The following is a 16659-nucleotide window of genomic DNA, read 5'->3' as shown; positions in this document are numbered from 1 at the left end:
CGACGTGCAACGCTGTTTGACTCTCAGCCAGCAAAATGTACCACTGCAATTTCACTGTATGATTGAAGCGATAAGAAGATACTCATTTAACTCCTTATTTAAAAAAGAAAAACCTTTTAAAGTTGTGTTTAGTGAAAGTTTACATAGCAAGTGGGTTTCCCATCCAACAATTTACACGTGTTTTGCTGTGTGCTAGTCCTTGCCATCGCTCTTGTTTCCACTCTCCACCGTCTCTGCCTCTTCCTTCCTCTGAACTTGGTTTTGGGCCAGTGTCGCCTTTTGGTCTCTCGTGTTGGTAAACGGTATCACAATGTTTGCTTTGTAGGCGTGTTTATTGTTTGACTAAAGGTACTTTCTCGGAGAGGGTCAGTTCCTGGGTTGGAGGGTCTCTGAAGGGCCTTAGTGTTAGGCGTTTTATCAGTCTTTTATCAGACCAGTAAATCTGATCCTTTTTTGTGATATAAAAATTTCGTTCTACATTTTTCTCTCCCTGCCCAAGATCTCCTGCAGTGTCCTAATGAGAGTCGCCGTAGTTGTGACTGGGCACGATCTAGTTCTAGTCTACGGCCAGAGGCGGCTGTGGCTCACTAGTCCTGGACTAATTGTTTCCTGGGGCCTTTCGTTTTCTTTGCCCCTCTGCTCCAGTAGGAAAGGAACAGTAGTTGTGTCTGAAGTGGCTACCTACAAGCTCTGAGGCTCCCAGCTGCTACTCATCGAGACAGTCTGGGTGCATTTATGATGTGCCGCTCCGCTGTAGCCCTAGACCCCAAGACAGCTAGTTATTCAGCCCCTTAGGGTATTTGGTTTTGACTAAGAAGTTTGCATAACTTTACCTTTTGGATGTTCTGTGTGCCTGGATATATTGGCATCATGTATGAATAATGTATGTGGAAATACCCTCTGCTAACCCTGTACCCTCGGATGTGCCCGCGTCTGCTCAGCTCACGCATCCACCTGTGTATTCTCTCCTATTTATTACTGTTAGGGTAGGATTTGTATGTCATAGAATTTACCTTTGTTGCTTTTAACTCTTAGACAATTCCTAGTCCTAGTGCCCTTTGCCACGATCATATTGTGCCGACACTACCCCCCCCCTCCCACCCCCTTTCCTCTTCACCTAAGTTGGTGCATGTCCACGATCTAGTTCATGATCCCTAGCCCTACCATCGCAGTTACCACCAAAGAATGTTTCTTCTAGGGTAGAAACCCTTTTCTTGACTTTTAATCATTGTAGTCTCTGCCCTTTTGTGATCGACTTAAACTTTAGTTAGCAAAATGCTTCCCAGGTTCATCCATGTTGTAAGATGCTTTTGAGATACATTGTTATTATTTCATGCTGTATACTATCGCTCTGTGTGTTTGTTTGTCCAGTCATCTGATGATGGTCACTCAGGTTATTTCCATCAGTTGTGAATCTTGCCGTCATGACAATGGCTGGATGCACCTCTGTCAGCGCCCTCAGTTCTCTGGGGTATGAGGACGGGTCAGAAAGCACTGCAGCTCGGTGCCACGGACCCCCAACACCCAACACGCCCGACGTGCCTCTGAAATCAGAGGGTGCTTGGCTTCAGACAAGCACTCTCAGTAACACTTGCGTCTTAGTCTTATTAGAGCATCTGAAATATATATACACACACATACATATATATACATATACACACACGCGCACGCATGCATGCATGCCACGGGCAGAAAGCTCAAGTGGAGAATTTCCAAAATCATTGACACGAGAACGTTTATAGGCATGCTACCCCACATAAAAGAGCTAGTTTTGAAGGCCGTTTGGGAAGACCTCAGAGGTGGTTCAAGAGAGGGAAGACCACTAACTTCGACAAATGAAGAAGTGAAGTCCAGAATTGGTGGAAGACGTTTATAGAATCACCATTAAATGTGGCAGCTATTGAAGTTGGGATCTCACACGGTTCAGGATTTTTAATTTTAAGTAACAGTGACTTCAGTAAGCTTTCAACTTGACAAGTTCCCAACGTGGGTGAAGATCATTTAATTGAAAAGCTGATATATCCACTAGCAAGAACAAAAGAAATGAAGACAGTTGTAACCAGGAATGTCTTGGATTGCCAATATGATCCAGAGAGCAAGGTCTGATCAAAAGAACAGCTTCTGAGGGGCCTACATTAGTATCTGTTCAGTTACGAAAACATACTAATGTAGGTCCTTCATAAATGAAGCCTTTTGTAGAAGCAAGGTCGCCGTATATATTTGCGTTATTACTTGGGGCCCCTGAGATTGCTCATACTACTTCCTAGTTTAAGGTTTTACATTTAGGTCTTTGATTATATTGAGTTTTTATATTCAGTGTGAGGCTTTACATAGAGATTGATTTAATCTAATACTTTGCTGTGTTTATAGTACAAACAAGTAGCTCAGCTCTACCCAGTCTATTTATGTAAAATACTGGGTGATTTTGAGTAAGTAGTCATCTAAAACTGCTGATTAGCTGGTTTGGTGGGTCTCGAACTGGTGGTAGTGGGACCAAGGTAGTGGTGGGTTTTCTTTCGCCCTGACCTTCAGAGGCCACTAGGAGAAGGGATATATGGATGAATCTGTACAAAAACGTCTCTTAAGAGTGCAGTGTGTGTCCTACCTGAGACCATCAGAAGCATTCTTTTTAGGGGGTGGATGGTGGGGAAGGTATGATGCGGCTTTGCTTTCTGGCTTCCTGTGCTACGATTTCACGAAATTTAGGAAAAGCACGACTAGGGTGAATTGAAAGACATGTTTTATAAAAAGCTTATTACGTATGCCTTTTTAAAAATTAGATGCTGTGTGTCTTGTAGTATGTGAACTTTGTTGCTTTTTTTCCCTCCTTCTAGAAAATTATGACTTACCTGTTTGATTTCCCACATGGCCCCAAGGTAATCTATGAGCTTCTAGACTGCCTTGATAACAATGGATGCATTTACTTATCCTGGGACTTTGAGAGGAAGGAATTGGTCAGCATTAAAGATTCCCATTAACATTAGAAGTAACCTAAGCACCAGTAGAATTTAAAGTCACTAACACTTTGAATACTTTGTAGACAAAAATGAAAGCAATATTCATGTGGTATTTAGTGGGGTGGGATCAGAGTAATATGTTCAAGAAGCTTGAAGCAGCATTGTTACATTTTCACAGCAACATAAAGGAATCTCCCAGGCCGAGGAAGACATTTGATTAAAAGCAACAGAACCCCTGAATGTGTGCATCTGCTTCGTTATTGCCCAGTCTGAATGCCCAGAGGGCAGATGTAGCTGAGAATCCCTTATTGCTGCACCCAAACTGTGAAAAACCATCCTCACGATTGTGTTGCATATTTGTGGGGTGTTGGCACCCAGTTTCTGTGAATAACTGTCAGGTTGAGAGCACTGCATGGGGGGCTATGCTCTTCAGTTCGGTGGTAAAAGTTTATTGCCATAAACTTCTCAGGCTAGAAATCATTCTGAATCCGTGTTTACAATGCAAGCCAAAGGCCAATATGAACTTAGAGATGGCATTCTGAGAACAGAGCTAGTGAAGTTGTCTGATAGTAATTTCATGTTTCTTTGTACAAATTAATTCTAATGCTGCATCTCCCCCAGCGAGCCTGCTTTCATTGTTTACTTTGCTACAGGACCGATGACTGTCCTCCAGTAGCAGATAATCTAAGACGCAGATTAGTCACTTGATTTTCATTACCTACCTCTTAACCTGCTTCTAAAGATGTGACTTACAACAGAACACAATACATTCTTTGACTTTTTAAAAGGCGGGGTGGCAGTTGTGGCTGTACCTGAGTGTTTTTACATTCCTCTTTCTGGGTATTTTGCCTTAAGGGAGGGCGTGCTATGTCAGCTTCTGCTGTTTGTCCTTCCCCAGCCCGGGAGCTCCCATCGACCGTGGCAGTCCTACTTTGACCTGATTCTGGTGGATGCACGGAAACCACTCTTTTTTGGAGAAGGCACAGTATTGCGCCAAGTGGATACCGTAAGTCAGGGTGTGCCGTCTTTCCTTTTCTCCTTGCCCTGCTCAGATTCTCCCCGTGGGAACAGCGTTGTTTGAAATGAATTAGCTGTCTCTTTCTTTGGAAATAGGCTTTGAATTTTAACCAAGATAGTCAAACAGGCTGCTCAATCAAAACAAACAAACAAGTACCATCCATTTGGCTTTCTGACCATGTCATACTTTGGGTGGAAATTGTGAAAGAATGGTGTTACCAAGCCCATATTCTCTTTACCCAGAAAACCGGCAAGCTGAAAATCGGCACCTACACCGGCCCCCTCCAGCATGGCATTGTCTACTCAGGAGGTGAGTCCCAGCAGCCTTCACTGGGTGTCGGTCCTTTCGGATCTCTCGGTGACCGTCTTGGTGCCCTCCTGGCAGAGTGCCCCATAAACTTCCAAAGACGCTATTCACCTGTGGTGCAGTCAGGGTAAGGGAGAAGCTATCAGCATGTCCTCATGACTCTCCGGCCTTCCCTGAGGAGGGCCAGGTTCTCCCTTCTACCTACTAGAGATTTTTTCTGTGTCTTGGGGGCATTTGGGATGACTCACAGGTTTTCACAGAGCTTCCATGGACACATTAGAAACCATTGAGCAAAACCACTTTAATGGCAGTTCCGTGATGGGAAGTGGTGGAGGTACGGGCTGCAGTCACAGAAGCTGAGAGAGTGTTGTTGCTCTTGGATTTGGTGACCAAGAGTTGTTAGTACAATGAAGCTGAAGACCTTGACTTAGAGGTGATATGAAGGATAGTGGGTCTTTGTCTTTAGAAACAGTGACTGTTCTTCCAGGCTCCCTCACCTAAGAATCAAGTGTCCTATCTTTACAGCTTGTAATGTGATGATTTTAATACGGAGACGTCTGGGTTTCCTCATTGTTCATTCTGTTCCAGGTTCATCTGATACAATCTGTGATCTGTTGGGAGCAAAGGGCAAGGACATTTTGTATATTGGAGATCACATTTTTGGGGACATTTTAAAATCAAAGAAACGACAAGGGTGGCGAACATTCTTGGTGATCCCTGAACTTGCACAGGAGCTGCATGTCTGGACCGACAAGAGTTGTAAGGAACCACTACATCTGACTTGATGTTTGGGCACAACTAGTTTATATCTAAACAGCCAGTCCTCACATTATGATGTTTGGGGGTGGAGGCAGAGGTGGTCAAATATGAGCCCTATGCCTAAATACCCCTTTCTAGTTGAAGAGCTACGTTTCCCAGAACTTCACAGCCTGAGAACATGAAGGGCTTTGGATAACCACCTCAAAGCCTTTTAAGGTTAAGTGTAGAGTCAAGTCTTCCACGGGCCTCTTCTGGCCCATGTTCTTCCACCACACCTAACAGTCCCAGGCTCTCTGCTCCCAGCTCATCCCTGTGATTCTAGGGCAGTGACGGCTCTGAATGTTAATCACCGCCCAGTTGTCTTCATTTGTTTTTCTGAGAAGTAGCGAATGAAGCAAAATTGCCTCATGAATTGAGCCCCACTGTGCACACTGAGCTGAGTTTCGGGCTTAGGTATGTAGAATCGTTGGGTACAGCTCCAGTGTGGTACAAGAAAACTTGACCCCCCTGAGGGGGAGTCCTGGCTCCACCACTTAGTCTCCATAGGCCTTGGAAAAATTAACACCCAATAAAGTCGATGAGAATTCACTTAGGCAGTGACAGCCCTACCTATCTATGTTAGAAGACAAGCTCATTTATCACATTCAGTGACTGTTTGGGCTCAATTCTCTTGGGAAACCTGGGCAGGGACACAGAAGGTATGCATTCAACCTGGCTGTCCGTACTCAACGGTAGGATTTTCTTCTGGTCAGCTTTTCACCCATTTTCTGCATTGCAAGTCAAATCTAATGGATCTGGCTTTGCTATTTCCTGGACCTGTGATTATGGGCAAGTCTCCCAATTCTCTTTTCATCTGAAACCGGGACTTGCCCTGCTGGTCGGGCCTGAGCATATGGGTCGGCATTAGCTAGAAACCAGCCTGCGTTGGCAGAGACTGTGGGTAGGCCGCCGTTAGAGGAAAGGCAGCTGTTCTAAGAACAAACCTTTGCGGGGGGGCTTGTCCACAGCTGGGGGGACGGGGAGGGAGGGCTGTGTCCTGTGTGCCTCCAGCACATCAGGCTTTACTTTTCTGTTCTGGCTGCCACCTCGCCAACATGTAGTTTTGGTAACAATTAAAAACTGGATGCGTATTATCTAAGATGTTTTTCTTTTCCTTCCAAATCCTAACTAGCACTGTTTGAAGAGCTTCAGAGTTTGGATATTTTCTTGGCTGAACTTTACAAGTAAGTTTCCTAATTCTAAAATCGTCCTCCCTAAAAGCCTTTCGGCAGTCATCTAGCTATAGGAGGTGCCCTCGCTAGGGGCTCACTGGAGTTGTCTCTGCAGGCACCTCGACAGCAGCAGCAACGAACGTCCTGATATTAGCTCCATCCAGAGACGCATTAAGGTATGCAAATGGGCTTCTGGGGAAACTTGGGGAATAAGTTCAGTTTAAGTGATGCACACAGCCAGCGTTTGGTCCCTAGGTACTCGGTGAGCTGAGACCAGTCTTGCTTTGCTTTGTAGAAAGTAACTCATGACATGGACATGTGCTACGGGATGATGGGAAGCCTGTTCCGCAGCGGCTCCCGGCAGACCCTCTTTGCCAGTCAGGTGATGCGCTACGCTGACCTCTATGCAGCGTCCTTCATCAACCTGCTCTACTACCCCTTCAGTTACCTCTTCCGCGCGGCCCACGTCTTGGTGAGTCACCGCAGCCTCGGTTGCAGTCACAGTGGGCATTTGATAGACGGCACCTACTGTGCACAGCCCTCCTCTCTGAAATCCACTCGATTGAAAGTTGTGCCTGGGTGTGTCAGCACACATTGAGAGAAGGTGCATTTAAAAGTCCGGGTGCTGATTAGATTGCACGTTGCAGTAAGCTTCCTTGGTGCAGGGGAGGGAAGAGTGTGGTAAGCCATTCTAGGGAGGAAGGGGCCCGAGGGCGTGGGAAGCAATCACTTCACCTCTGCTGAGCTGCTGCCTTTGTCCTAGATGCCGCATGAATCCACGGTGGAGCACACACATGTTGATATTAACGAGATGGAGTCGCCCCTTGCCACCCGCAACCGCACCTCCATGGATTTCAAAGACACCGACTACAAGCGGCACCAGTTGACACGATCAATTAGTGAGATTAAGCCTCCCAACCTTTTCCCACTGGCCCCCCAGGAAATTACACACTGCCATGATGAAGATGATGATGAGGAAGAGGAGGAGGAGGAGGAGGAAGAAGAATAAGAAGGAAAACCAAACCTCAACACCCATGAAACAAGTTCTGGCAGGCCTCACAGGAGCAGAGGCTGGCTGGGTACTTGGGGTGGGTGAGTCCATCAAGGGATGTGGGGCGGTTGTTGAAGACTTTAAAATATGCTAATCATAGAGAGATACTTGTTTTAGTTTTGTGTCCACTCTTGGCAGATGGCTCCATATTGTAATGAAGAAAGTAAAGTCAGGCTGAACTGCATACAGGTGGCTCCCATCCTGTGACACTTGTGTCCTTGTCTTTTCACACCATCAGTCCATTGTAGTGAGTGACCTGGGTACACACTGAGGGTGGCTGGAACAGGGAGGATGATGGGAAGAGATGATCTGGAAATGCTGTAATGTTGCCGTCTTTTTCATTGATTACACAGTATTGTCTATCCCTGGAGAATGTAGATTGTTTCCATTCTCACATGGTCTTCGCTTGGGTCGCCGTCATTTCCCTTGAGAAGCCTGTATGAGGCACCAGTCCAGCTTTGCCCATTGGTGGCTGTGCAGAAGCTTCTCTTGCTTCAGGGCTGGGCTGCGCGCACCAGTGCTACCAGGACTCTTGCTTTCCACTGTGGTAAAACCGTAGAAGAGTTTTTGCTAGAAGACAAAGGAGCAAGCCCCAGGGAAGGAAGGCACCTCTTTCTTACGTTCCTGCATAGCTGAATCGACCGAGCAGTGGGCCAGAGAGGTGGCCTGAGCTGCTGGTTCCAGTGTTGAGCATGAGGGGGAGAAGGCGCTCAAGGGACTTCAGTACAAAGGAGCAAGAGTCACTCTCCAGTGTTCTTGTTGGGAACAAGGGTGACTTGCTACTGTAGAGTTCCAGCTGCATCCCCACTACAGAGAGTGGTGGTGGCGTTTTCAATGGTGTAGCCACTCTGGCTTTTTTATATTTCCTTTCATTCTTAAGGTCATTGGTCAGGAGGGGAAGGTTATGATAGATTGATTAGCTGTTCTAGGGCTCAATAAAGTATAATATTTCTAATACGGACTTTGACCCCCTTCCTGTAATAGGTACTAGTCACCAAGTGGCTCAGTGACATCGATTTTAAATATTTATATTTTTAAAGGGCCAAATGTGTGCCCAGATCCCTTTTGGTTAAAAAGAATTATTAAATTATAATCTGACTCATTAAAAATTATACACATGGCACTTCATAAAACCACCACTGCTGTCAAGTCCCATGGCTGTGCACCGGCATAGAAGCAGACAACTGCATCTCCCCGCTGAGTGTCAGGTCGTGGCAAACTCTAGCACTTTGTCCGCCACAGGTTTCCCACCCCCTCCCCCCCCCCCAAAACACAAACAAACAAAAACAAACCTTTCTGGCACCGCACTGCGAGTTCCGGAGGTTTTCCTTTAACACTCACTAATAGGTAGGAAAACAGGTCAGTAACTCAGCCAAAGACACTCCCTCACCACTCCTAATGTACGTTGTACCAAGAAACGCATTCTAATTGGTATGGGGAATAGAGCTACTTTAAAGGATCAGAACTGCTATTACAGATTAAATACTATCTGTCCATGTTAAACACTTTAGGGGACATGTGGTCACCCCAGTTATAATGACACACCTAAGCCGGAAGCCTTTCCAATCTTTCATTTTTATGTGGTTTATCACAGCTACAGTTAACTTACAATCGTTTGTTTCCATGTTTTAACCCTTCAGAGTGAGAGCCAACAGGAGTGTTCTGCTGCGTTTATCCCAGTTGTTGGTCCTGGGCCTACATAAGCTTTTCTTTTGGGCCGAAGACTGCTGGGGGCAGATGCAGAAAAGCAGAGTACTGGCATAAGAACTGACTCCAATCACAGCTTCCCCACAAACCACCCAGATGGATCTGCACAAAGCCAGGGCACCCAGAGCAGTGCCTACTCCCCATGTGCGGGTCTGGATACTGGTTAGAAGGGTGTGTGAGCAGGTCCCCATCCAGGTGCTCAGCAGCACGACTGTAATGGGGTCCTAAGGTGACTTCCTCTATGCTGCAGATAGGTCAGCTGAACCTGAAACATACTCTTTTCCTTTTTTAAAACTGAATTTTCTAACATGAATCTAAACCTGCATCTATAGGCATCTTGAAAACCCACGTACTTTTGGACTTTGTACCAGGTACCCTTGTTGGGCACTCATTGATCAGGCAGCACCGGGATGCTGAGCCCCAGGCTTGGCCCAGGACAGAAACCTGCTCCGAGGCAGGCCTGGCACTGGAACGCAGGAAAGCTGTTTAAAGCCAAGAATGCATAGGGTCCTGCTAAGATTTTCCCACTAAACACACAGCTCCGCCAGACCTCAGCGCACAAGTCCGCCCCTCCAGCTGCCTTCTCTAAACCCCGAGAAGTCGTTTTCAGGAGAACTACTCACTAGGACCAGAATAACTCGGAGCTACAGGCGTTTCAATCATGTTGGTGTGATTTTTAAGAAACTACTTTAAAAAGCGACATTTAGTTCCATGTCAGAATTAAAAATACTTTACCCATGTTTAAATATTTCTAAGATTTATTGATGGAAGAAATATTTTGTCAACAGCTTTAAAACTCCACAGCACTTCCAGGCTGCCGGGGCATTTAAAACTGCTTTTCGCCACAAATAGCCCGAGACAAACAACCGCATACTTCAGTCTGCCTTGGGGTAGCAGCCTTGTCCACATTCCATGTTATGGAAACTATTTAACCTCTGTTTGATGGTGGGAAAAATGGTAACTATAGGGATCCAGCTACTACTGCCAGTTAATTGGCCCGAGTCCTCCAGGAGGGAAGAAGATGTTGACAGTCACTTGGTTTGGTAAGAGAGCACAGTACTGATGTTTCTGACAATATTCTTTCTTATGACTAACACACACAACTCTCCTTAAAGACCTGTCCTCAGATGGAACTATTTTAGATGGTGCACAGCTTCTGCAGTGCCCCGAGAGTGACCCCTCTACCTCAGGGCTACTGGAGCGCCCATGACAAAAAGGTGTGGCCTGCTACCACAGAGCCAGGGCACCATTCCCTCCACGGCCAGCCTCATGCCCAGGAAGGAGCCTGGCTGTTCGTCCAGCAGGGCGTCTCCTGGTTCTCAGTGCTGGGTGGCGACAGTAGCATCTACAGAGCATGGGTTTGTTTACAGGCTGAAGAACAGCCCGTTCTTCAACCCCGATGCTCTGTTCATCATTCCTGCCCCACCCACAACTAGTCATCCCCTTCAAGCCCCCCCCCCCACTTAGACTTGCTCCAACACAGGTGCACAACGGAAGAAATAAAAGCTATGCAGAATTTTGATTTAAGGAAGGAAAACAGGTATTTCCAATTGACCACTTTGAAGCTTGCCTTCTCTGCAGTGCTGCTCTAGGGAACCTGTTTCTCAATTTCAGACAAAAAAGACCAGTCTGTGACCAGATTCCTTTGCGCCATTTAAAAAAAAAGTGGGTACATGAAATAAAGTCAAGTACAACGTCATCCCCAAATGCTCCACTGCCTTAATGCTTTTGAAAGCCAGCCCTCACCGGGGATGTAGAAGGGGCCCAAGAAGTCTGGGCTGAGAAACCGTCCCACTAGAGCCTGGGAAGCCCAGGGCACATTCTTCCCATGAAAGACGGCAGTCGACCTCCAAGTTGCTCAAGTGCTTGAGATACTTGGAAAGAGGATTTGCCGAGCAAACCTTCGCGCACCGGGAAGTGTTAGTTAAATGGTCTGCCTTTTGAGGGGGGGTTCTCACCAGATAGTCTTTGACTTGTGGGTCCAAGTAATTTGAGTGGCTTTTTTGGGGACTTGCTGCCTCAAGTTGATGTAGATGAAGGCTGGCTCAAGCTAAGACACCTGTCAGTCCTCTGTCCGAGCTCCATGAGCAGATACCCTCGCAGAAAGGGCACTTGGGGATTCCCCTCTAGCCATCCCTTGTCCTGAGACTTCTTGACGGTGCAGATGTGAGGCCCTTGGAAGGAAAATGAAACCATCAAAATACAAGAAAGCGGGACAGTTTATTTAGTTATCTAATTCAGCTTTTTTGGCTTTAAAGAATCATCTCTATTAAATTTAATTGTCTTTTAAAAGTGTAAGTTTCTAGCAATCAACTCCAGACTATAAAAAGTTCATTCCGTTCATCGCACTTGGTCCACAAAACCCTCATTGATGACTGTGCCTCGGAAGTGCGCGTTGAGAACTCGCGACCCCAGAGTCCATCACAAGAAAGCCTAAGGAGACACACACATGCCCATCCACGTGGACGGAAGAATCTCACGCCTGCAGTAGAAAAGTGTCACTTTCCTCAGAGCATTTCCTGATTCAAGCTCAGAACTCATTTAGTGGCGCAGGAAAAACCAAAGCCACGCCACAGCTGGGAGTGGATGTGCTGAAAAGTGATTGCCTTCTCCACCCTCGCTGCTGCTTTCTCTCCTCAGTAAAGCAAACAAGCTCCCAAGAAGGTAACGCTTTCCTGGAATAGTCATAGACCTCCCTCCACCTCCGCTCTGGAAACGGGCAATGACCGGGTGAAGGTACAGGTGGGAAGAGGCCGGGTCAGACAGTGTACCAAAGCCTGTCTTCACCGAAATGTCCCCCATGGGACAAGTAAAAGATGGCAAAACTTTATCAGCTAAACTGATAGAGTTGGAAACGGGGATTAGTAAGAGGCTTGATTCTTTGGAATGTAAAGGAGGAAGGAATGGTCCCAGTAAGATGTAGTCAAGGGCTGGGACGGTGAGACCTTCAAGACCCTGTCACAGGCCGAGGACCCCGAGTACAGGGCTGAAAGCTGTGGAAGAGGAAGGAGGCCCTGGTCCTCCCAAGTTTTTAAACAGGGCCAGTTCACTGCCCCTCACACCTGTTGGAGGGCTGGACTATAGTTTTAAAAACATTCCTATGCACACTGCACATACCTTATTTTGAAGTAAAAAAACAAACGGGGCAAAAACACCCGGCGGGCCTGATAAATGTCCTCAGCGGGCCGCAGATGGAGGACACCTGCCCTACACGCTGACTTACCGGAGAGCATCTGCGCACACCACATCCGTGCCAGGTGGTTTTAACTTCAGGGTGAGCCACCAATCCTGCTCTGACCTTTGTCCAAGGGCTAGTGTAACAGGTGAGCAAACTTGGCTATCTTCAAGAGCCACGGAAAGGCCTGAATGAGGCCTTTGGGCTTATTGCAGAAGGTAGGAGCCGCTGGTGCTCCAGCTGAACTGTCGTGAGGTGATGCAGTCAGGTCTTGGGATAAGCAAAAGGTGAGGGCTACAGCCCTTGTGCAGAATGCAGTCACGTCTCCCACTGGCTTCCCCAGCCTGTGACCTGGAGGCACCGAACTAGAACCCACATTTAACACATGACTCGGGGGTCAATGTCTGCAGGAAAAGCCCTGCGGTGCTGTCTAATAGGACGTGCCCCAGTGAAGGAAGCCAGGCAGTTGGGCTGAGGGCTCAGGATGAACAAGGTAGGGGGGTGGGGGGGTGGTGTGTGTGTGTGTGTGTGTGTGTGTGTGGTGTGGTGTGGTGTGTGTGTGTGTGTGTGTGTGTAGAGAACGGCCCCCCGCCCCCTGGGGTGTTGCCCCGGTGAATTGTGTTGAGAGTGAACACAGATCTGTTAGAAGGCGGGCAGAAATCCAGCCTAAATCGAAATTGAATGCTAGAAAACCTTTGAAACAGTCACATCATTTACAAGTAAGTTGGTACAAACTAAATAGATTGTAAATCTACAGCATCATTTGAATTAAAGATGCACTCATGACAATCTGCTTGTGAAACCTACACATGCCCTGTGCTTATGTAGGGTCCCATACACTGCTCTGAATACTGTGCTCAGAAAAGTTCACTGAACAAAAGCATGAGAGGTACACTAGAGTTCAGTGAATAAAGACTACGGAGAATGAAAGCCAAACGGCAGATTCTTCGGGAAGTCGAAGGCAGTGTTGGCACAGGGCTTCAAACCCAAGAAAAAGCGGACAAAGCGCAGAAGGGCAGGCAGTTTTTCACTATCCGGAGCAGGGACTCAAACTCAAAAGTGGGGGTGGAGGCCAGCAGTGTTGGGTCTGACAGGAGAGCGATCGCAGAAGCGTTCCACCATAGTGGACAAGAAGCGCCCCAAGGCACTTCCTCATCCCAACACGAGTCAGCAGGAACAGGTGGGCCCAGGAACGAGCTGGGAGTCCTAGGCTGATGGCAGCAGCAACCTGTTATGCCACCACAGCTGCCCTCTCACCGCACCGAGGGGAAAGAACCCCAAGGTCTCATGCATAAGGGATTTCAAGAAAAAAAGAAAAGGTGGTGTCCTAACAGACATCTATAATAAATAGTATAAAATAAAGCATACATTTTATAGATTTAAAAGCCTTCCTCCCAGACACAAGAAAAGTCAAAGGACCGATAACACTCCACCTTCACAGTAGACTTCAGGTGTGGAGACACTTTCGAGGGAATGAAAGCTCTAAATCGCCAGACTTGCCCCTATTTCCCTCACCATTGGCTCTGGCACCTAGAACACCAGCTGTTCACGCACAAGCGGCCCTCCTGCTCCCACCCAACTGCCAGCTCGCCCTGTGGTTCAACCCCTTCTAAGAAAAGCTCTTCTCCAAGACCACAGCTGAAGAGCTGTGCCCTTGCCCACGCCACCTGGCTGGCCTTCCCTGCCGGGTCCCAGGGAACTCGGAGAGCCCCTTCGTGCATAAAAAGGCAGGCACACATGCCTAACCGGTGCATTTGGAAGAGTTCAATGGGTGAATCTGGAGAGGCATTTGACCAAAGCATAACTTCTTAAGTTAGTCCTTGTTGATCAGAGGTGGGTGAATTCCGGAAAGCACCCTTCTCAGCAAAACAATGTGCTTATGGTCCTAGTGGGCACCGACACTGGGCAAGTGTGTACTCAAGTCTGCAAGTATGGCGCCTGTGCGTACAAGCTCTGGAGCGTTCCACTCTTGCCACTAGAACCTGTGTTTGTGGTGGTTCAATCATTAAAATAAATTTCCAGTAATTCTTGGAGAGTGTCTGCTGCTCCACCACAGTGAGAGCCTTTTTTTGAGCTAAGCCAACCACAGAAGTCTGAAAAGGAAAAGGTCTTCTGCCCAAGATGGGAGAAAAGCTGTCCCAGGCTTTCTAGTTGCCGTGACCCACCATCTCTGTCTGTAGGGCTGACCAGGGACTCGACTATGAACCTTAGTTAGGGAAGGAGGAGGCAGCCAGTCGGCACTCATGATAGGCAGGAGGCTCGCAAGTGCTACAGCACACAGATGCATTCCTCACCGCCCTGGTGGCCAGTAACAGGACGCAAGCCACTCCTGTCCTTCAGCAAGCCTGGCAGAGGGGTGCCCCCTGCCCCTCAAATGGAGGAAAATGAATCTCAATTTGGAAGTCTGAACTGCCTATCAGCCTGCTTGAACACAAAAGGACCACGAAAAGTTAAACATTTTCAAATGGCCCTGAGGTATAACAATCCACTGAGTAGGTTACATCAGAAAAAAAAATTTTTGAATCCTTCAATTCACTTTCATATTCAATCTAAAATCGCTCCTAGGTCTGGGTTGTCCTACAGCTCACCCTGAAACCGTCGCTGGAAGAGAAGCACCGCCAACCAGGAGCCCACCCAGGACGTGAGCTCTGGAGCCTCAGAGCCCAGTGCCACCGCCACCCCATCTGGGCCTGTGGCTCTCAACTCTGTAAGAGCAGCTCCTCTCCAAGGTCACAGCTGAGGAGCTGTGCCCTTGCCCACACCACCCTGCTGGCCCCGGCTTGCCGGGGCCCCAGGGAACACGGAGAGCACCTTGATTGCGAGTCCAGGGGAGTCATCTGTCAGGGATTCCTTGCACCGGCCCTTCCTCGCTGGTCCTCAGAAGGGTTTAGTTCAGTCAAGAGCTGACCTGTAAGCTCGGCAACCCGCGGAGAGAAATGGCGGGCTCAAATGCCGCTGCTCCTTCCTGGGGAAATGCCACTCCACTCCACTCCACTCCACTCGTACCCATCACGATCTTCCTTGGGCGGCAAGGCTGGCCCTTTGGCTGTATGGTCCTGTGTGGCACAGCACAGCTGCGTGGGTTCACAGCGCATGTTCCACACGGGTGAGATTCTGCACCCAGAGTTGACGCCCAAGTGACTGGCAATCGCATCCCTAAGCGGAGAGCGGCCCTCCAAGCCAGGGCCACGCGGTGAAGCCCAGCGGGCCTGCGGGGACACGGGACGAGGCGGCGGGATGGCCTGCCGTGCCAGAGCCACGGTTTACACGCCCCATTAGCACTCCAAATACCCAGGTCCAAGCCTGGCCTTTCTGTTTCCCCAACACTTGACACGGATTTTAAACTTGCCTGACCAATCTGGAACCGTGCGGAAGTGGGTAGACGTGCAGCCCGGGACGCTGTGGCAATGGGGAGCACTTCCGGCGGGACCTGGGGTGGCCTTCGCCGCTCTAGAGTTGAAGGCCTCGACGTGTCCAGCGTGGGGGGTAGGGGTAAGGGTGGTAGGGGTAAGGGAGGGTAGGGGTAAGGGTGATAGGGGTAAGGGAGGGTAGGGGTAAGGGTGGTAGGGGTAAGGGAGGGTAGGGGTAAGGGTGGTAGGGGTAAGGGGGGTTGAGTCTGGCAGCGATGGCTCCACCGGGGTTCAGGGCTCGCGGCCACTGTCCTCCGGCCAGCAGCCCTGGGAGGTGTCAAGCCCTCTCCAGGCCGTCTGCCGGGGCCGACCCACTGGAGGAGGCCCGGCAACCCACCAGGCCCGCTCCCGGGGGAGGTGGGGGCTTTGAACTCTCCTGAGGCCAGCTGAACCCGCAGTTAACTGTGGGACCCCTCAAGTTCCGGATCCCTCGACGCCTCGGAGCAGTGTGGCCAGGCAAGGAGCTGTTCACACGTGACCGGACCCGCCCGGGCCAGCGCCCACGGCCGGCTGCCTCCCTGTGCCGTGCTCCGCGGGGCGACGTAAGCTACTGGGCCCTGTGCACTTGGGTGGGCTTGTCACTAAAGGGGTACGCATGGTTCAGGACTCCCCGAACTTCGGAGGACAAGGTGGGGGACTCCGTCCCAAGGTGACAGGTCAGGGCAAGGCCACTCAGTTTCTGGGGGGGGGGCACTCCTATGCCCCACTGTCAAGTGACGCGACACTCCCTTCACGAGGGGGCATGATCCCTTCCGACAAGAGACCGCGATCTGCGCGCCGGCGCAGTGGGTGCAGTGATGGGGGGGCGGGGGGGCGGGGAGGTCGTCTCACCGCTTGCAGGGCCAACACTTCAGAATGGGCTAATCAGGCTGCAGTCACGCGACGGATTTGGTATTAAAATCAGACACACACAGACACACATACACAAAATGGCCACAACACACATTTGGTTTCTGAATCCCTGTTTGGGGCCACAGGTGGCCCTGGCCGCAGCCGAGGGAGGCCCTCGGCAGGGGACGCAGCACCGCTGGCCCCACGGGCACGGGGAAGGAGGTCACCTGGCTC

General features: G+C 49.1%; 1 protein-coding gene across 1 annotated transcript in view; it reads left to right on the top strand.

Moving 5' to 3' along the window:
- NT5C2 (5'-nucleotidase, cytosolic II) overlaps positions 1-7486 on the top strand; it is a 106698-nt gene extending 99212 nt beyond the window's left edge. Inside the window, exons 11-18 of the mRNA XM_075534987.1 lie at positions 2835-2876; positions 3856-3963; positions 4218-4284; positions 4870-5040; positions 6212-6263; positions 6367-6427; positions 6547-6723; positions 7015-7486. Coding sequence (XP_075391102.1) covers positions 2835-2876; positions 3856-3963; positions 4218-4284; positions 4870-5040; positions 6212-6263; positions 6367-6427; positions 6547-6723; positions 7015-7260 — 924 coding nt within the window. The 3' untranslated portion in view covers positions 7261-7486. The remainder of the gene's footprint in view (positions 1-2834; positions 2877-3855; positions 3964-4217; positions 4285-4869; positions 5041-6211; positions 6264-6366; positions 6428-6546; positions 6724-7014) is intronic.
- Positions 7487-16659: the final 9173 nt, after the last annotated feature.

This window comes from Tenrec ecaudatus, chromosome 16, assembly GCF_050624435.1.
Source record: "Tenrec ecaudatus isolate mTenEca1 chromosome 16, mTenEca1.hap1, whole genome shotgun sequence".
NCBI lineage: Eukaryota > Metazoa > Chordata > Mammalia > Afrosoricida > Tenrecidae > Tenrec > Tenrec ecaudatus.
Note: the sequence above shows the minus strand (reverse complement) of the source record. Positions and strands in the feature narration are given on the sequence as shown.